This window comes from Bactrocera latifrons, unplaced genomic scaffold, assembly GCF_001853355.1.
Source record: "Bactrocera latifrons isolate USDA-ARS-PBARC rearing strain unplaced genomic scaffold, ASM185335v1 scaffold_90, whole genome shotgun sequence".
Classification (NCBI taxonomy): domain Eukaryota; kingdom Metazoa; phylum Arthropoda; class Insecta; order Diptera; family Tephritidae; genus Bactrocera; species Bactrocera latifrons.
In genome coordinates, this window is record NW_017537601.1 from 244,339 (window position 1) to 263,697 (window position 19,359).

The following is a 19,359-nucleotide window of genomic DNA, read 5'->3' on the forward strand; positions in this document are numbered from 1 at the left end:
ATTTAATAAAATGTGGCATACAACATATCGCTTGGCAACACTTACACAGCTAACTCATACACAAATAACTGCATATAACTTTGTGTATTTAAATAATTTAATTTACGATTAGCTTTAGCCAGCATCCAAATGTTTGCACACTTTCTCTTCAACTATGTTCCGAGTAATTTTGCTGCTGCTTCTTCTTCGCTTTTGGCATCTTAAGCTCTTAAGCAAGCAGAAATATTCTTTCTTTTACGCCAGTTGATCGTATGCTACTCGTATTTGTCACTTATGGATATTTCTGCCTTTGAGTTGCACTCATTTCACAGCCGCACGTCAAATTTTTCAAAGTGATTGAGCGCATGCTGGCCGCGAAATGAGCGCTTTTCAACGACAGTTATGAGTGATTGTGCGAAATTTTCTAATTTTAAAAACCAAAATTAGTGGTTGAAGACAATGCACAGTTATTCTCTACACTTGTTGAGCAGAGAGTGGTAAGAAATTTTTAGATTTTGTAATATTCGTCTAATCGTCATTAATCGTCAATGAATATTTAATATTAAAGCAGGAGTCCAAAACTAGTTAACATAACCATATAAATCATTAATTTGAAGTCATGCTTATTTTGAACCATAACAGGACAGTGTGAAATTGCATTAGAAAAACATAAACGAAAATATTGAATTAAATGTTAGGGTTATTTTCTGGAGCTTTTCTGATTTCTCGGCGGAAAACTGCGACAAGTAATTTTTACAGGCTTCTCTTGAAGCCAACTTTGCGCCATTAATGGAGTTCTGCATTGACCGAAATAAATAGTAGTCCGATGGTGCAAGGTCAGAGCTAAATGGGGGCTGCATCAAAACTTCCCAGCCAAGCTCTCCCAGTTTTTGGTGAATCATCAAAAATGTGTGTGGTCCAGCGTTGTCCTGATGGAAGACGAAACCCTTCTGTTGATTAGTATTGACCGTTTTTTTTTTTCGATTGCTCATCTGTTTTTGACAATAAAATGTAGAATCAGTCGTCCGACCAGGCAGGAGCAGCTTATAGTGATTCCTTTCCAATTCCATCAAACACTCAGCAACCATTTGTTGAGTTTCACTACGCTTCGACCGTGATCGTATTCGCACATTATTGTCTTGTTTGATCATGTTACAATTCGCTTCAGAAATGGTTTCATTTGTTCAAGGATCGCAGATGTTAACTCGTTCCATTAAATTTTTCACAGACAATTCATGGTGGTACCCAAACATCGAGCTATTTTTTTCAATGGTTCAAACCCATATGATGACGAAGTTCTTTAGCGATGTTGCAGCTGCTTATGTGACGGTCCTGGTCAACCTTTTCCATAATTTTAACTATAATTAACTTTAATTTAATAACTGTTTCAACGATAAGTCGACCAGAGCGAGGTGCATATTTCACATCGAAATTTCTAGAACGGAAGCGAGCGAACCATTGTTGTGCTACACGAACTGATACAGGATCATCTTTACATATTTCATTGCTGACTTTTTATACAAGAACTTCAAAATATAGCGAATTTGTTTAATATTTTTACACATTTTTAAACAGCTGTAACTTTTTTTCAACCGATTTTAATTTTTTTATGCCCAAATAAAGCTCAAAATCTCACCTTTCCAACACTATACATATGATATGACACAATGTGAGTTGTAGCACTGGAGATATACGACTGCAACGACATCTATTGACAAAATACTAAATACTTTTTAGACTACCCAATATAAAGGCTTCCAAAACCGTCAAAGACACAATGAGATGAAATTAAAAATTCATAAATCACCAAATCAAAAACTATTAAAACTGATGATAATTTTGAAAACAAGAAATTAAATTAGGATAAAAACATTGGAAACGAAAGATAAAATCACAAAAATTAAAGAAAAAATAATTTACGGACACACTGAGGTCGGAAAGAGGAGGGTTAAGAACGTGGTAAATTTTTTATAAAAAAGTTATATGGCTAAGTAGTTGGTAACGAAAAACTCTGCTACTTTTGTACGAACACCTGTTTCACATAACCTCACAATTTATGTGATAAATTCAAAAAACCAAGTTCTTCGGTTTTTTATGTTTATCTTGTAGGGAAAAAATTGACGAAATTTAGGTCAACTTACCTTTAACTAACTCTTTAGTCTCAAACACACCGAGCAGGTATTTGTTATATAATATAAAATATTAAAATTAATGCCTTATTTTGACCTGAAATCTAAAAACCCCCTCATTTTCAACCAAAAATCCGCAGAAAATACAAAAATAGACCCCACTAAGTGCGTAAGATTATACACTACGTACTATCCAACCTATATAGTGAAATTTCACGCTCACTCACTTCATTACAGCTGCACTGTGCTCTCTTCAACAAACATATTATATTATATTATTAATCTGCAATAGACGAGTTTCCCTTCGCTTGAGTGCGTTACCAAACAGAAAGCCATCACGTTGGCTATGCTCAGCCATAAGCTAAAAGTGCTCACGAATGAGTTTCACTCAAAAATAACTAAAATTTTGCCAGTGAAATATTATGTGGACTTTTAATATGAAAATATCAAAAAATTTCGCGGTCACAAGGTAAAATTGTGAGATCTCCTTGCTATGTTACGAATTGGTTTTGGACCGGGAGAGATCGACCGACTCGTATACACGTACTCGTATTAAAAATATATATTTTTTCAGAATTAAGAATTTTTTTTGGTGAAACAGTTTTCATACTTATATATATTTTTTGAAATATTTTTGGTGCATATGCAAAACGGTTATACAGCGGATTGCAGAAACGCAGTCACTTGGCGAAACGCGAAGCAAAATATATATATATAGACATCAATATTATTATAATCATACAACTATAGCACAAGCAAATCAAATATATTTATTAGCTGGCATTCGTTGGCAGGGACACAAAGGATTACCCAAGCCACGGATGTCCTGCTAAACGAAAATAATTTATGCAAAAATAATTATGAAATTAATTAAAACGAAATAAATATATAACTGTAAAGAAGAACTTGTGTTAGTCGTGCGAACAAAAATTTTTTACGAAACGAATTTTTTAAACGAAACCGAACGAATGACGTGAAACGGCAGCCATACGCGCGGATGCATGATTTCGAAATCATCTAGTGCTTTGTGTGCTCCACTACATAATTATTTGAAATTTTAATTTTATATTTATTTATTTCTTTTATTTAATTATCTTTTTTTTATTTGGTTTGAAATTTTCAATACGCCGCATTCAAAAACGCGTTTTCTGGCCAGCAAAATTTTATTATAATTTTTTTTATTTTTATTTTTTTTTTCGTATTTTGTTGCAGTGCATTTCACGACGAAATATAAATTAAAGTTTTATATTAATGCAGAATACGAGGGCGCAGCAGATAATAATTTTTGCAACCTAACATATTGATTTAGAAAAAAATCTAAATTTATGAAGTGACTTAAGTACTAACGAAACACACAAAGATTGGAGAGGAGTATTGAACCAAAACAAGGAATTCACGACAAAGCATGGGGCGGTTTACATTTTTGGTCCTGTGCGGACTAATCCTGTCGGCCGTCTCATTTAATGGTAGGTGAAGTGTCCCTCTGAGGCAGATATAGAAAAACATATGCAAAAAACAATAAAAAAAATAATAATTAAATAAATAAAATTCCAAAAAATCAAAAAAAAAATTATATTTAAATATAACGAAAGCACAGCTGCGGTTATAATTATTGTTGCATAAAGTTCAAGGACATTAAGGACATTGTAAAAAAACCACGGAAATTACGCCAAAAAACATTAATATCAAGCAGTGAGCACATTACTGTATTATTTAAATTAAAAAAACAACAAAAAACGAAAAAAGTGAGAAGAGAAACTTTTGCTCGCCAGTGTAGTGTAAATCATATGAAATATCGCTGAAAAATTATATAATATTTTTGTAGGCAAAGGCCAACTCACAAGATTTTGTCGTTGTCGCACGCAGCACCCTAGCTAAAAGCCATAGCAACAACAACAATTTGGGTTAGCTATATACGCGCAGCAGTGTCACCTCGTCGTCCAATAGTACTTATACATACGCAAATTTATGTGTGTATGTATGTGCATTGCTGTGAGTGTGTGTGTGTGTGTGGCACAAGCGACAGCAGTGGCAAAGCAACAACAAACACAAAAAACAACAGCTAAAAAATATGCTCGCAGCTAGATGCTACAGCAGCAATCATAATAATATATAGCCGAGCAACAACAACAACAACACCGAGTGAAAGTAGTCGTAGCGATTTATTATGCAATTTTCTTGTTGTTGGCACTTTCAGTTATTGTTGCTTTCGTTTTTGAAAATTTTTGTTGAAAAATAATATTTTAAAAATATTTTTGCTATTTCGTGGTTGTTTCGTATTGCGGATCGCGCTCGTTCTTTGCTGGCCGTTGGGTGTTCGTGGCCACTGAGTGTAACTGTTCGCGCGCTCGAGTGCAACTGATGCGCGGACCAAAGATAAGGCTGCTATCTGTCGTGCTGTTGAGTTACTCGCATTCGTGGCGACGAGTGTATGTTTTGCGAAAGAATTCAAGCCCAAAAAATTTGAATAAAACAAAAAAAAAACAAAAAATTGAAAAATTCAAATATTTTCGCGTTGGTTGAGAAGCATTCGCTCAGAAACAGAGCAGGGAAAGCAAAGAAAAATCGCTGAAGGCGACATTGAACGACACCGAGTGTGGTGGCAATGGCTGCCCCGTTTGTCGGCATTGCACGCCGCTGCCCCCACTGTCTCGTGAGCCGGTCAGTGGCTAGGCGGTAGGTGCTGCTGATGAACACCTCCAGCCGCTATTTGTAACCATTTAATTTTAGCAATGAAGTAAAAGCTAAACAAATCATTGAAATCATAAAAACCAGTGGTATGGTAGTGAAATTCTGTTGGTGAGATTGGTTGGGATTTTGAAAACAAAAAATATATAATGCTTTCTATTCTGCGTGAAACATAGCAAATGCGCTGGCCAAAGACTCCGCGGCAACTTGCCAAAGAAGTCTTTTTTTATGTAAATTTATTTCAATTTTCTTTCGTTCAATATTTTTTTTTTTTGATTCTCACGAAAACATATATCTTAAATTGTCAACAGTCCAATGATAGCAATTTAGAATTTTGAACAAACAAGGTTTCTTAGAAACCGCCATTTTTCACAAATTCCAACTAAGATCAAGATCGCCAGCGATCCTCGGCTGGCAATGACCTTTGATTGGGTTTTTGTCATGTGAAAACGTCTGATATTGTAGTCGTTTAAGCCATGACTTTCTGTCCATTCCTCAGTTTTTAAGATTTCAATCTGCAATTTTGCTCATGTCTTTTCTGCCCAAGAAGCTGCTTATTTGTCGAAATCCCTATAACATACAAGATATCAAGACACCTTACCGAAATGTGGCAGGTAAAGTTACAATTTCCATATACAAAGGTTGTTCGGATCAAACCCCCCTAGCATAAGTTGGCATACAAACTGGCTTATAAAAGTCAAAATAAAATTCTTTTTACGTTATTTTATTGTATAGGATATGCACCAGCCAAGGTTTGTTGTTGTAGGGGTATAAAACATTCCTGAAGCAATTTCGAGGAATGGTGCCGAGTTGAGAGTCCTTTGCCGGACAAAAAGACTGGTTCATTCCGGTTACTTAAACATGACTGTCATGGGAACGGACCTGTCAAGGGTATTATAGCTTCTGCTGAAGTTAAGCATTTCTGCGTGCTAATTCTTACGTTATCCAGCAATTGGATGGCACTGTCAAATATTTTTGTAGAACAAAAATACGCTCTGAACACATAGCTGCCTCCTGTTACCTGCCATGGGAGCGTTAACAAACTCCTTTTCTATATTGATTGAATATTTAGAACTTCGGAAAATTGATACTTATCAAAACACATATAAATATATAAAGTATACTATATATGTATATAATTTATATTTTTATAGCTGTCTTAATAAAATTCAGCAAAATTGAGGAAGTTATTATATATAACAAACAATACTAAGCAATATTTTATTGAAAATAATATTTTTTTCTGAAAAAATTAAATCACAAAAATTGTATTAGGAAGCTCCTCCGTATATTTTGTTTATACTTCTAACTAATATGTAAAAAACGTTCAATTGACCGCAGCAAACTTCTGTTAACTCCGGAGTTTGCATTTAAGGCCTATACACGATGCTTTATATTGACAGAGATAACGATTCATTGCGACCAGAGTGAGCTTCAGGGATATGGACTATATGATTCCTGGCAGAAAATATTTGACGATAAATATGTTTTAAGACTTAGAGTCTATTGAGTAAACCAAAATCGACCGACATTGAAAATCGGACTATTCATATCTATGACACCACCGATATTTAGCGATTAATATCGCCAATATTTCAATTGTTAAGTAAAGCAATATAAAATCTTACTATTCTTTCCTCATATACAAAACATGAAACAATAACGAAGTGTCATAGTACCAAGCTATAACGTTCACCAATGCGCATGAGCAACATGTATTTCTCGTCTAAGCATATTTGTCGCAAAATCTGTATGTAGTGTACTATATGCTGTGTTTATGGAAAGACATATATGACATAGACATGGATTTATTGATGGCAAATATTTAACACACGATCAATCAAGTTTTACGATATACAAGGTGTGTTCCAAAGTAAAAAGGGATTAAAAACAAAAACAGAATAAATTGTTTTTTTCGGCAAAATCAATTTATTTCATTCAGCTTTTGCACGGTCGCACGGTGCCATATCAGGTGAATACGGGGAATGGTGAGCAATTTTTGGTCGTCAGTCAATTTGTGCGGAACAAACCGTGCACACACCTTTCGTAAGCCCAAATTTTCGGTCAAATCAATGACTTAAATCGATGTTTGCAGATGTCCCATTCCATTTCCAAGAGTTTCAATGATAATTTCTGCTGATTTTTGATGAATTCACGCACAGTTTCGATGGATTTTCTAGTGAACACTTTTTGATTGGCCCACATGTTGACCGTCATTTATGTCCTTGTACTATAAAAATATTTTAGCGAAAGGAAATTTATTTATTCTTGTTATAGAGTATTTCTTCGTTAAAATATTTCTTTCACATTATTCTATTCCGTTGGCAAACATAGGCTATGTATTTATCCTTCACGACAGTGCGAAATATTTGCATTCTAAGCAATGTTCCCCTCTTAAGTTTCTATTTCAATAGGTAGAAAATAATGTTGGATTATATACCTCTATGCAAGTAAAGTGAAAATGGTTGTTGTTGTTGAAGCAAAGAAAAAATTTCCAAAAACAAAGAGTTGACAGTATTATTCGATTCCGACCCAGTTAAATAAGTGCTCACTTTGCTCAAAGTGTTTTATGAAAAGGCACTGTAATTTTTTCAAAGACCATAGATAATACTATGAGCATAATTTTAAAATAATTTTAAAATTGTAATTTAAGTAATTTTTTTTTTAACCCTAATATTTTTGGTTCACAGTATTATATAACGGGTGATCCAAGTAAAGGTATTTTTTTCAAATCCTTTTTTGACAGATCACATCGGAGCCGTTTTGGTCCGGTGGATTGGCTACGAAGATCGTGTAATAACACTGTTGGGCATTTGCCTGTGGGAGTACGTAAAGTCCATAGTTTTTGGGGATAATCCTGCTTCGATTCAGACCCTGTAGCAAAACATCACCCGTGTCATTCTTCAGTTACCAGTCGAAATGCTCGAACGAGTCAACGAAAATTGGACTCAACGGATGAACCATTTGAGACGTAGCCACGGCCAATATTTTTAAGAGATAATCTTCAAAAATTAAATACTAAAATTCTTCTGTCGAATGATAATAAACACTCCCCATTAAATTTGTAGTTCCTGTGCGGTTTTTTTTTTTTTTTGAAATCTCGAAATGGATCACCGTTTAGATTGGAAAACAATTGATAGTTGTACAACGACAAAGTTCAATATTAATTAAGTCGAGACTTACGATACTGTCTAAATTTCTTTAGATAGAGAAACGAGGTTCTCAATGATAAAATTTCACTGTGCAGCCTTTGCGTAAATTGGTTCATAAATGCAAATCTTGAAATCGATTCAAAATAGAAAATTTTGAAATTTCATAGAGCAAATTTCAATTCAAAATGCCACCGACTTAACGGATTAACTTTGTAATATAAATTAAAAACAAACACTTACTCCCCAAAACAAATTTACAATAGTATTCAAGAGCTTTCAACTAATGCTCTAATGAATTGTTACAATGTTTTTTTTTTTTTTTTTTTTTTTTTTTTTTTTTTTTTTTTTTTTTTTTTATTTTTTTTTTTATTTTTTTTTTTTTTTTTTTTTTTTCAAAGTGAAGAGTGCCTGTAAAATAATAAAATAATAGAAAAAGAATAATTATATATAATTATATAGAATATATATACTAGTCTTTTGCGAGATTAGTTATTAACTTGAGTATTTTCTTGTCTAAATTTTGTTGAATATTTATTTAAATAAAGCTTTTTTTAAACCATGCAAACACAACATTAATTTTTCACACACACACAAACACACACAGCCACAAACTTAAGCACTCATTGAAACGTCATATGCACAGCTTTTCTCACATTTGTCAGTACTTTTCAAATTTCGAAAAGAAATACATATAAAAAAATCAACAAATATCACACACCGCGGCGGTGGGGGGGCCTGTGTGTTGGGCCTTGTGTACGCAACGCCCACACACGGCATATGGAAACCTTGACCGGGTGATAAGTAAACTGACAAATATAGAATAGAGACACTCACACATACATACACTTATACAATATATTTATGTGTAATGAAAATTTACGCTTTTGAATGGCAAATGAAAGCTGTGAACGCAAAAGCTCATAAAGCGACAATAATCAATTAATTTAGCTGATAATTTGCTAGAAATGTAGCAGCAAGCATGTGTTTAGCCAACGGCGCCCGTGAAAACGACACTGGAAGTCGTGTATGTGCATGTGAATGTGTGTGTGACGCTGCGAAATTGACGCCAGCGCGCCGTGATTGATGAACCAAAGCTGGCAGCAGCTTGACGAAAGTTGTTGAAAAAAAAAGTTTGTGAACGAAAAAAGTAATTGAAGCGAACTGTGTTTAATTAAAGAATTACTTACAAATATATAATACATACATATAGTATGAGTGCGTGTCTGTTTATGTGTGTGCGTATGTCTGTGGTGTTGCGTATGCGTTGGGCAAGCAAGAAGGCGTGCAAAGCGTGAAGAAAATGGGCAAACAGCCAACAGCAAAGCTGAAGGCACAGCGAAGCTACCGCAGAAATATCGAAAAATGCACACACACATGCATAGTATATGTGTGTATATATTTAAAAATAAAATTCTTATTATTAATCGCTAATAAAATAAGATAATGTCAAGTTTGCATAACAAAAACGCGGCACAGCGCCGAGCAGCACCGCTGTCAGCGAAGATATTTCATGTGCCGCTTTGTAATTATGTGTGTTAAATACAAATACCATGCAACAACAATGATAACCAAGCATAAATGCTAACTAAAACAACGGTAAAACTCGTTCGTTAGCGCAAATTAATTAATTGCGCTAAATATCGCGCGAAAAAAGTGCACGAAAAATGCATTTATTACAACCAAAAGTGTTTGGTGAATTTGACTAAAATATCTTATATATCTCTTTACCCGCCAGGTGCCTTCGTCAGTGGCGACGACTCCAATGTTGGACCGAGCGAAGCTCAATGCCGTCCCTATATTGAAAAGGCGATAAACGAACTGAAAACAGGTGAACCCAGCGATGGCATAGGTGAGTATCTGCATGCATGTGTGCATGTGTGTGTGTGTGTGTTTGTATGGGTTTTGAAAACAAGTAATCATGAATGAACGGCAATATGGCCGTTGACAAGCGCCATTGGCACACATGTCGCAACGTGTGAAGCCTGGAGTGGCGAACTGTCAATACTTTTCGAGCGTTACACACATACGCTTGCGTGTGTGTGTTTGTACATATGTAAATAGACGCATCGTTCTCCCAGCTGACAAACGATTCCTCTAGTAAACCACAAATTTGTGCGTCCGAATTGCTGATTTGTCCTCCATGCAAGCTTTTACATGCCGAAAAAAATGTATATTTTTCCATTTTCAAACAACGTCTTCATTTGTTGTTGTTGTGCACACCACATATTTTTTCCTTGGCACAGCACCAAAAGTACACTTAAGCACCGCAAGTAATACATTTAAAAATACATAAAAGTATAATTTAACATTTCACAAATTACCGTAATTTTCCTACACAACACTATATGTACTTGCATATGCATGCTCACACACATGCATATGTGTGTGTGTGGGTATGACTGATTTTTAAGATTTTCCAAAAGACATTTGGCGGCCATAAAACTTGTCAAACACGTCCATATTCATGTATTGGCTAATAATTGAAGACAATTGAACAAAATGTCGGCCAGCGCGAAAGTTGAAGTGTACTTAACGGTATACACAGGCGCTTACATATGGCTGTGTGCGCCGAGTATTTATGAATATCCGTTCACATTTCACTTCAATGAAATGTCTCCGGTTTCTGCGCTAACTTGTCACGCGTATGAGGCGTGTTAAAGCAAGGCACCGAATCTCTTTATTTCATACATTCTCATATACGGTTAGCATGGCAAGATTTTTTTTGTCCGCCAATTTATGTATGTATGTATATTTAACAATACCTTAAGAATCTTTCACTTCTTCTTCTTTATTGGCGTAGACAACGCGCCAGCCGTTCTTCCTTTGCGCTGTTTCGCGGCAATTGGAGATTCAAAGTAAAGCCAAGTCCTTCTCCACCTGGTCTTTTCAACGGATTGGAGGTCTTCCTTTTCCTCTGCTTCCCACGGCAGATATCGCGTCGACTGCGGGAATGTTTTCACTCATTCGGAGGACATGGTCTAGCCAGGGTAGCCGCTAGTATATCTCATACAGGTCAACGTTCCATCGAATGCGTTATTTGCCGTGGCAAACGCGCAAAGTATCATAAATCTTCCGCCGAACCTTTCTCCTGAAATTTCGTAATGTCGAATCAACATAGTCCATGCATCTGCTCCATATAGCAAGACGTCAATGATGAGTGACTTGTAGAATTTGGTCTTTGTTCATCGAGAGAGAACTTTACTTCTCAATTGTCTACTTTGTCCGAATTAAAACGGTTATAGTCATCTTAAGAGGCTCGCTCCCTCACATGATATATTCATTCCAAAATCATTAAATTAACTCTTTGTTGAACATGACTGAGCCAGAGCCCAACACTGCTTCGACCGATAATTATACCCACATAGCTCTAACAGATAGTCACATGCTCAATGGGCTAGTCTACTTTCTTCTAAGAAAGAAAAAAAATACCCCTTCTTAAGGAAAAACTTCGGAAGTGGCTCATTGAGCTCAACAGTTGACTATAGTACTTCCTCCTATGAAAGTAAATAATGCCCCTTCTTAGGGGACAAATTTCGGAAGTGCCTCAATTTGGTCAACAGTTGACAATCCAACTCCTTAATTATGTTAGCAATGTTCACACAAGATTCTAAAACTTTCCAGATTATTCCGAATGCAATTCAAAGCTGATACCTCCTCATTGTTCTCCGAAAATGCTGTTGCAATAATGTTAAGAGTAACGGCTTGAATACCAGTCGATCTTCTGATTAAGTAAGACCCTGAAAATATTTGATTGTGTTGACTTGACTTAGAAGCTCTGGGATATGGACATATTATATAGTATAGTATGCGCTTTGAAAAATTAATTAGTTAAAATCAAACAAGAATGAGCTCAAGCCAGAATTGGTGAAAATACTGGTCCTCCAAAGAACGGATGTAGCGACGGAGCGCTATCTTATTCTTAAATTATTATATGTTCTGTGTGATAAATTGATCGAACTTCAAAATAACCTCATAATCCAAACCAAAAAACTGTCTTAATTAATAGTACAGTGCATGAATTCACACCATTTGCATGATAAAACCGAAAATATACCTTAAAACAAGAAAAAATATTCTTTATTGGCGTAGACACCACTTACGCGGTTATAAGGAGGACATCAACTCAACTTCCCAATTAAAAGACCAGACATTCCTGTTGGTGGTCTTTAAACGGAGGGTCTCTCATCCGAGGCTGTTTTCTTCTTTTCATTGACAGTGCTTTTATGTGGCGGGCCTCAAACCCAGCCCACAACTCTGGGGAGGGATATTTTGCTTTCTCACTTTAGCTCGGCTTCAAACGGATGTTTTTTTTTTTGCTTTGGCTATCCAGAAGATACTTGGTCTAAGACCGGAAGTTCTGAGCTGCTTGGACCATATGTAAAGTAATCGTTTCTGGTCACTTACAAGTGAATGATGCTCAAATAACTGCCCTCACTTGCGTGAACTTCTGCACATGATTCCATCTTCCACACTTAAGATTAAGGCATAAAAATATGATCCCAAAGGATCCAGAAAACGATCGAACTATTTCTTCAGAAAACAAATTTAGTTACCGTCACTCCAATTCTTCGATTCTTCTTTAGAATATGTACAACTTTCAATAATTTACTAAAGTACTGGAGAACAATATTTTTGTACATTATGCAGAATTTTCCCTCATTTCGGAAGGAAGTACAAAATGATCCCACGAATTTCGTAGCATTTATCAAAAAAGCCTTGATCAAATAATCTGCCTATAGGATCTGGACGAAAATTTGTTTCGATATTAAAGAGGACACAATTTTAACTAGATAAAAAATAGAAAGTCTCTGTATTTTCAGCTTATACACAAATTTCTTTAGACAAAGTTACTGATTTTTCCCAAGTTTCTACAGTTCGCACAAGAACTTCCCTAAAAGAAATCAGTTCATGTTACGAATCCAACAAAAGTTAGCTTTGAATGCCATTTTAATTAAAATTAATTAATAAATACGTCTTCTTTATATTATTTAACACACCAGAGGCAGGTGATATCCCCAGTGGCGAAACTATATCCGCCGAAGTCTCAACGAACAATGAACCCGATCAGCAAGACGACAATGCAATCGACTCTGGTGAAATGCAGTCCGATCAACCGGTTGGCGATGAAAAAGAGACTGTCGAAATAACCGATGCCGAATCCGCGGAAGAAGAAGAAGAGAAATCTATCGATACCGATGGTGATGGTATACGCAATGAAGATGATACCGATATTGATGGTGATAATAAACCAAATGAACAAGATGAAGATATGGACGGTGATGGTATTTTGAATGAAGAGGACGATGACATCGATGGTGATGTTATACCAAATGAACGCGATCCCGATATCGATGGTGATGGTGTATTGAATGTTGACGATCGTGATATCGATGGTGATGGCGTACCAAATGTGATCGATCATGATCTTGACGGTGATGGTGTGCCGAATATTGTCGATAAGGATATTGATGGCGACGGTGTTAGCAATGCCAACGATAATGATCTAGATGGTGATGGCATACCCAATGAAGAAGATGATGACATTGACGGTGATGGCATACCGAATGATCAGGACAATGATATCGATGGTGACGGCATACCCAACGATCAAGACGATGATATCGATGGTGATGGTATACCAAATAGCCAAGATGATGATATCGATGGCGATGGCATACTAAATGAACAAGACAATGATATTGATGGTGATGGCATACCCAACGATCAGGACGATGACATCGATGGCGATGGTATACCAAATGAAAAGGACAATGACATCGATGGTGATGGCATACCAAATGATGAGGACGACGATATCGATGGTGATGGCATACCGAATGACGAGGACGCCGATTTGGACGGTGATGGCATACCAAATAAGGATGATGATGATATCGATGGTGATGGTGTATCGAATGAAGATGATGCGGACATTGATGGTGATGGCGTGCCGAATGAGAGTGATGAAGACATTGACGGTGATGGCATTAAAAATGAACAAGACGATGATATTGATGGTGATGGCGTGGCCAATGAACAAGATAATGACATCGATGGTGATGGTGAACCGAACGAGGCGGATAAAGATATTGATGGCGATGGCGTACTCAATCACGACGACGTCGATATCGATGGAGATGGAATACCGAATGAACGTGACCATGATGTTGACGGAGATGGTATGCCCAATGAAGAGGAACCCAAGAGTTTGGATATTGATGGTGATGGTATTCCCAATGATGATGATAGCGACATTGATGGTGACCTTAAGCCAAATGAGGTAGACGACGACATGGACGGTGATGGCATACCAAACGTACACGATCGTGACGTTGATGGCGATGGCGTACCTAATATACATGACGAGGACAGTCTCGAGGCCGAGGAGGTGGCGTCCAGACAAAAACGTGATGTTGGCGCTGAACCAGTCTCTGTTGAAGCTGGCGAAGAGCAAGAGGAACCCAGCCAAGAAAAACCAGGTGATATTGATGGTGATGGTATACCAGACCATGAAGATGATGACAAAGATGGTGACGGCGTGCCCGATCATAAGGATGACGACATCGACGGCGATGGCATACCAAATGAACAAGATGCCGACCGCGATGGTGATGGTATACCGAATGAGCACGATGATGATGACGGTGAGGAACATGAAGAGAAGGACGACGATTCGAAACCAGAAGATGATACCAAACCGGAAGATGAATTGTTGTGGGTAAGCGTGACGAGCCATGTTTTTATAAAATAATGTGACTTGAGGTCACTGTTACCAATTTTTTCAATATATTTTATATGCATTTTTTTAGGAAGGCGAAATACCAGCGCAGCTCCGCAGCCGTGATCATATTACCGAGCTGCTGCAACTGAACACTGAGTTCAACGCACGCGAGAAGGCTGTAGACAATGTGGCCGAGATCATTTTGCGCGACATTAAGCGCATCTATGAGAGCGCCATCAAGCCTCTGGAAACGCTCTACAAATACCGTGACTTGAGTAATCGTCACTTCAGTGATCCCGAAATTTTCTCGAAGCCATTGGTATTGTTTATGGGGCCATGGTCGGGTGGTAAATCGACTATCATAAACTACCTAACTGGCAATGAATACACACCACACTCATTGCGATCAGGTAATGACAACTTCATATATAAATAATTAGAGAAACTCTAAAAGCTTTCGAACTGCAGGCGCGGAACCCTCACCTGCCTATTTCAACATCCTGACATGGGGCAATGAGACTGAGGTGCTGGACGGCACACAGCTCGCCGCTGACTACACCTTCTCTGGCTTGCAGAAATTCGGTGAAGGCTTGGAGGAACGTCTACGTGGGCTAAAAATGCCAAACAAATTGTTGGAAAAGGTGAGTCTGTGTATGCGTGTGTAATGATGATGCGGCTAAGGGGCGTCTTTAGCATTCTTTATTGTATGTGATGACGTCAATGTCATAGAAAATATTTAAATATAAATAATATGCTCTGTGATGACCTCGAAATGGTCTAAACTGCCCGTGAATTGGCAACAAAAGTATGGAGAAAATTACAGCCGAACCAAAAGAAGAATAGCAACAACAAATTACACACGCCTAAAGACAAACAAACTCTTTGACGTTGTTGTAGTGCCTGTTGAGTGGTCGTTCGTAGTTTTGTGTTTCGTTTTCTTGCTTTTTTGTTTATGAAAACCACATATTTTTAGAATTATCTTTCGAGAGAAAAATACATACTACACATAAACAAATTAATGTAATTGCATATCATGTGCAATGTGTCTATAAGTGTATAACACTTGGCGGCAGAGCAATGCTGCCCACTGTTGTAGGCACCGTTAACGCAAATAACTCACTCACTGCACAAAAACTACTCAATTATGAGTGAGTTTAAAGCCAGGAGAGAAATGCGATCGTGAATTAAGAGCGCAGCACTCGGAATGTATTTTATTTTCACCCAAAATTTTTGAGTTTTCACTCAATAATTGAGTGTCTGCTCAGTACTAACTCTTTGCAATTATAATGACCTGTAAATTTGAGTGCTTTGCGCATTTATTACATTTAAAGAGCTCTCAGCATATTTTGCAATCTATTTTGAGAAAGTAAACAAATGCAACAAAGTCACACTGCACTTATCTTCCGTTGCCGAACGCGCAGGTACACTTTCAAATAACTGTTCGGCATCTGTATTGATTTAAGCATTGAAATGCCTCGATATTTTTGAACTCCCTTAGCTTTGGGTCAACAAATTCACCCATTCGAAATAAATTCTAAAAAAAAGACAGGGTTTTTAAGAAGCATTAAGTTGAAGAGTTAGGACCGAACTACGATTCGTAAAACTCCCAAAAGAACCCTAGATGTTTTATGTGAGATCTATCGGGAGCGAAGAAAAGTCAAGCTAGGACCAACCCAGCAATCGAAAAAAATCAAAAAGGATTCTTGTGAGAAGAAAAGTTCATTGATCGACCAACAGTGACGAAAAGCTCGGATTCCAATATTTGAAACTAACGTAGCTTTGGGAGAATTATTATTTCGAAATAAATTGTGGAAATAAATGGGTTTTAAGAAGAAATAAGTTGATGAGCCACAACATGTTTCTTATGAGATTCATCGGGTAAAAGGCGAAGCCAGGCAAGCAATCGAAAAACAGCGGAAAGAAGACCAACAGCTCGGATTTTTCGATTTCCATTATCAAAATTTAATTCAATGCTTCGGAATTTAGATCCATGAAAACGGGAGGTGGCCGAGGTGGCCAATTGACTGGGTCAAACTTGGTTTTTAATAAATCCAATGTGACATTCTCTGTGCGGCTTGTTGGGCCGTCCATATTGTCTAAGTTCATATCATCCAATTCGGACTAAAAATATTCGGTTATCATTGAGCGATAGCGATAGCCATTCACAGTTAAGTAACTTTCTGACATGAGAATAATATTCCTTCATGTTTTGCCTTGATAAAGACCTTCAAAAATAGAAATCTATAATATGTATATTGAGTTTAACCTAAAAAAAAACCTTTTTTTCAGGTGAACATCGTTGAAATTCCCGGCATTTTGGAAGTACGCAAACAGGTCTCCCGTCTTTTCCCCTTTAACGATGCTTGTCAGTGGTTTATCGATCGTGCTGATATCATATTCCTCGTCTACGATCCGGCCAAACTTGATGTTGGCCCCGAGACCGAGGCTATATTGGATCAACTTAAGGGACGTGAATATCAAACGCGTATTATATTGAACAAAGCTGATACCGTCAAACCGGAGGAGCTTTTGCGCGTACAGAGCGCACTCATTTGGAATATCTCGCCGCTGATGTCCTCCGCACAGCCACCTTTGGTGTATACAACATCGCTGTGGTCGCATCCCTATCAGGAGGGCGCACCGGCACGTTTACTGTTGGCGCAAGAGCGCGCCTTCCTGCGCGATTTGCGCACCGCTGTCGACAAGAGGATCGAACATAAAATCGCCAGTGCGCGTCGTTTCGCTGTAAGTATTTCAAGCAGAACCGTATCTTTAACATTATTACTGAAAACACTACTTTATACTTGCTTGGTAGGTGCGCGTCCGCAATCATGCCAAAATGGTGGATTGCTACCTCAATACCTACTACAACCACAAGACCCTCTTCGGCAATAAGAAACGCATCGCCGATGAAATTATCAATCATCCACAAAACTACCACATCTATGAGGGCCTCTCAACACTGACGAATATTTCACGTTACGATTTGCCAGACCCTGAAGTCTATCGCGACTTCTTCCGGCTCAATCCACTTTACGAGTTCAAGAAACTTTCTGAGACCTGCACGTACTTCCGTGGTTGCCCCATTACCAAGCTGGATGTAGCAATCGCCTACGATCTGCCTGAGTTGGCTGGTAAATATAAAAAGATGACGGAATCGGCGCTGGCCAACATTGAGGCTAAAGGAGCTGCAGATGACGAACCGGAAACAAAAGGCTCCGGCAAGAGCACGAAAAGTTGAACTACTCAAACCAAAAACTGCACTGAAAATTGTCCAAAAAGTAATGCACATCAACTAAATCAAGAAAGATCTACAAGCACTGGACAAATGCAGAATAAGACAGCTACACACAGACATATGTGCTTATGTAAACGAGTAAAGAAAGTTTTGAGCGAAAGGAAACCACGTTCAAACCAAATAAAAGAGATCAATTTTAATTGAGATATTAAAGAAAAAATATTAAAATAAAAACCGAAATTGTACCAAATTGCCGACTAAGAGAGAGAGACATTAGTTATAATTTATAAAGAAAAAAAAAGTGAGAGAGAGTGAGCGATCTAACAGCGAAACGATCAAATTTGCTGAAACTTTACAACTTAATGAGACAAAAAAAAGTAAAAAAGTGAAACAAACTGTCAATCGAAATTCCTTAAATACAACAGCTTAAAACATACTTAAGGAAGAGAGAGAGAGAGAGAGAGAGAGAGAGACACACACACACAAACACATTTACTTACTAACTAATTTAACGAGTGGGAGGGACTGAGACAAAAGGCATAATAGCAAAATTAAACAAAAAATCCATATGCGCTCGAGCATTGGCCATAAATAAGCATTATAAAGGGAGAGATGACTAAACTAACAGTAACAAACAATTAACCGTTAACACTACATTTCAAATTTCTAAACAGCAAACGTTGCCCGAATTCGAACCCGTCAAAATTTTTAATTTCGCCTTAACGACGAAGCTTTAACTTTTCACTTACAAAAACAACTAAAACCTTTGCACAACCATTGAAGGCATTTATTTTTTGAAATTAATTGTTTAATTGTTCTGTAATAATTGTGCACAAACATAATTTCGTATATCCCCGCACTGTGTGTCCTGTAACCATGTACTGCAGAAATATGTTTTCCGTTTTCTTTTTGCTTCCATTGAGAGAGCTTTAATATATAAGTTTGCGTGTTAAACAAAAATTATAAATAAAAAGTAATAAATGTAATAAAAAAATCGTACATATAATTTTAACTACTATCACTGCACTGCACCAAAGGCATTGTGAATTTAGACCCTGTCATAGTTAATAAGTTTTCTTTTTTATTTGAGTGAGTAAAATGTAAAAAAAAAAATTTATGAAAAATGCAATAAAAAGAGCAAAACAAACAGTGAAGACGTTGCATGATTTTTTATAAGAAACAGAATAATTAAAACTTAAATCAACTTGTAAGCATTACATCGACAAATTAATGTAAAAATGATTTAGCCAATTTGTGACAGCTGAAATATCAGCGAGCTTACATTTAAATGTAATGTTGGACATAATGATAGACTCTGAATTGTAACAACAAATAAAAAAACAACTTAGAAAAAACCAAATTGCGTGTTTTAATCAATTAATGGAGTGGCAAGCCTAAAATAGACTTTCATTTTCGATATCTGAATCTCGCAAATGGTTTTGAAACTGTATA

General features: G+C 36.9%; 1 protein-coding gene across 4 annotated transcripts; it reads left to right on the forward strand.

Moving 5' to 3' along the window:
* Nucleotides 1-2,577: 2,577 nt before the first annotated feature.
* LOC108977484 (sarcalumenin) lies at nucleotides 2,578-19,267 on the forward strand. Of its 4 annotated transcripts, none has more exons than XM_018947184.1 (8): nucleotides 2,578-2,651; nucleotides 3,321-3,574; nucleotides 9,684-9,797; nucleotides 12,949-14,666; nucleotides 14,758-15,079; nucleotides 15,138-15,310; nucleotides 16,959-17,414; nucleotides 17,485-19,267. In XM_018947184.1, exons 2-8 carry the CDS (start codon nucleotides 3,514-3,516, stop codon nucleotides 17,908-17,910), a joined length of 3,270 nt encoding a protein of 1,089 aa, XP_018802729.1. In that variant the 5' UTR covers nucleotides 2,578-2,651; nucleotides 3,321-3,513; the 3' UTR covers nucleotides 17,911-19,267. The 4 variants fall into 4 exon arrangements, with proteins under 4 accessions (XP_018802729.1, XP_018802730.1, XP_018802731.1 ...); XM_018947185.1 differs by having other exon boundaries at nucleotides 2,596-2,657; XM_018947186.1 differs by lacking the exon at nucleotides 2,578-2,651 and adding an exon at nucleotides 2,756-3,135.
* Nucleotides 19,268-19,359: the final 92 nt, after the last annotated feature.

Coding starts and splice junctions, on each gene's coding strand:
- LOC108977484 (XM_018947184.1), top strand. CDS start 3,514: ATGGGGCGGTTTACATTTTTGGTCCTGTGCGGACTAATCCTGTCGGCC. Junction 3,575..9,683: donor GTCGGCCGTCTCATTTAATG/GTAGGTGAAGTG, acceptor TTTACCCGCCAG/GTGCCTTCGTCAGTGGCGAC. Junction 17,415..17,484: donor CCAGTGCGCGTCGTTTCGCT/GTAAGTATTTCA, acceptor CTTGCTTGGTAG/GTGCGCGTCCGCAATCATGC.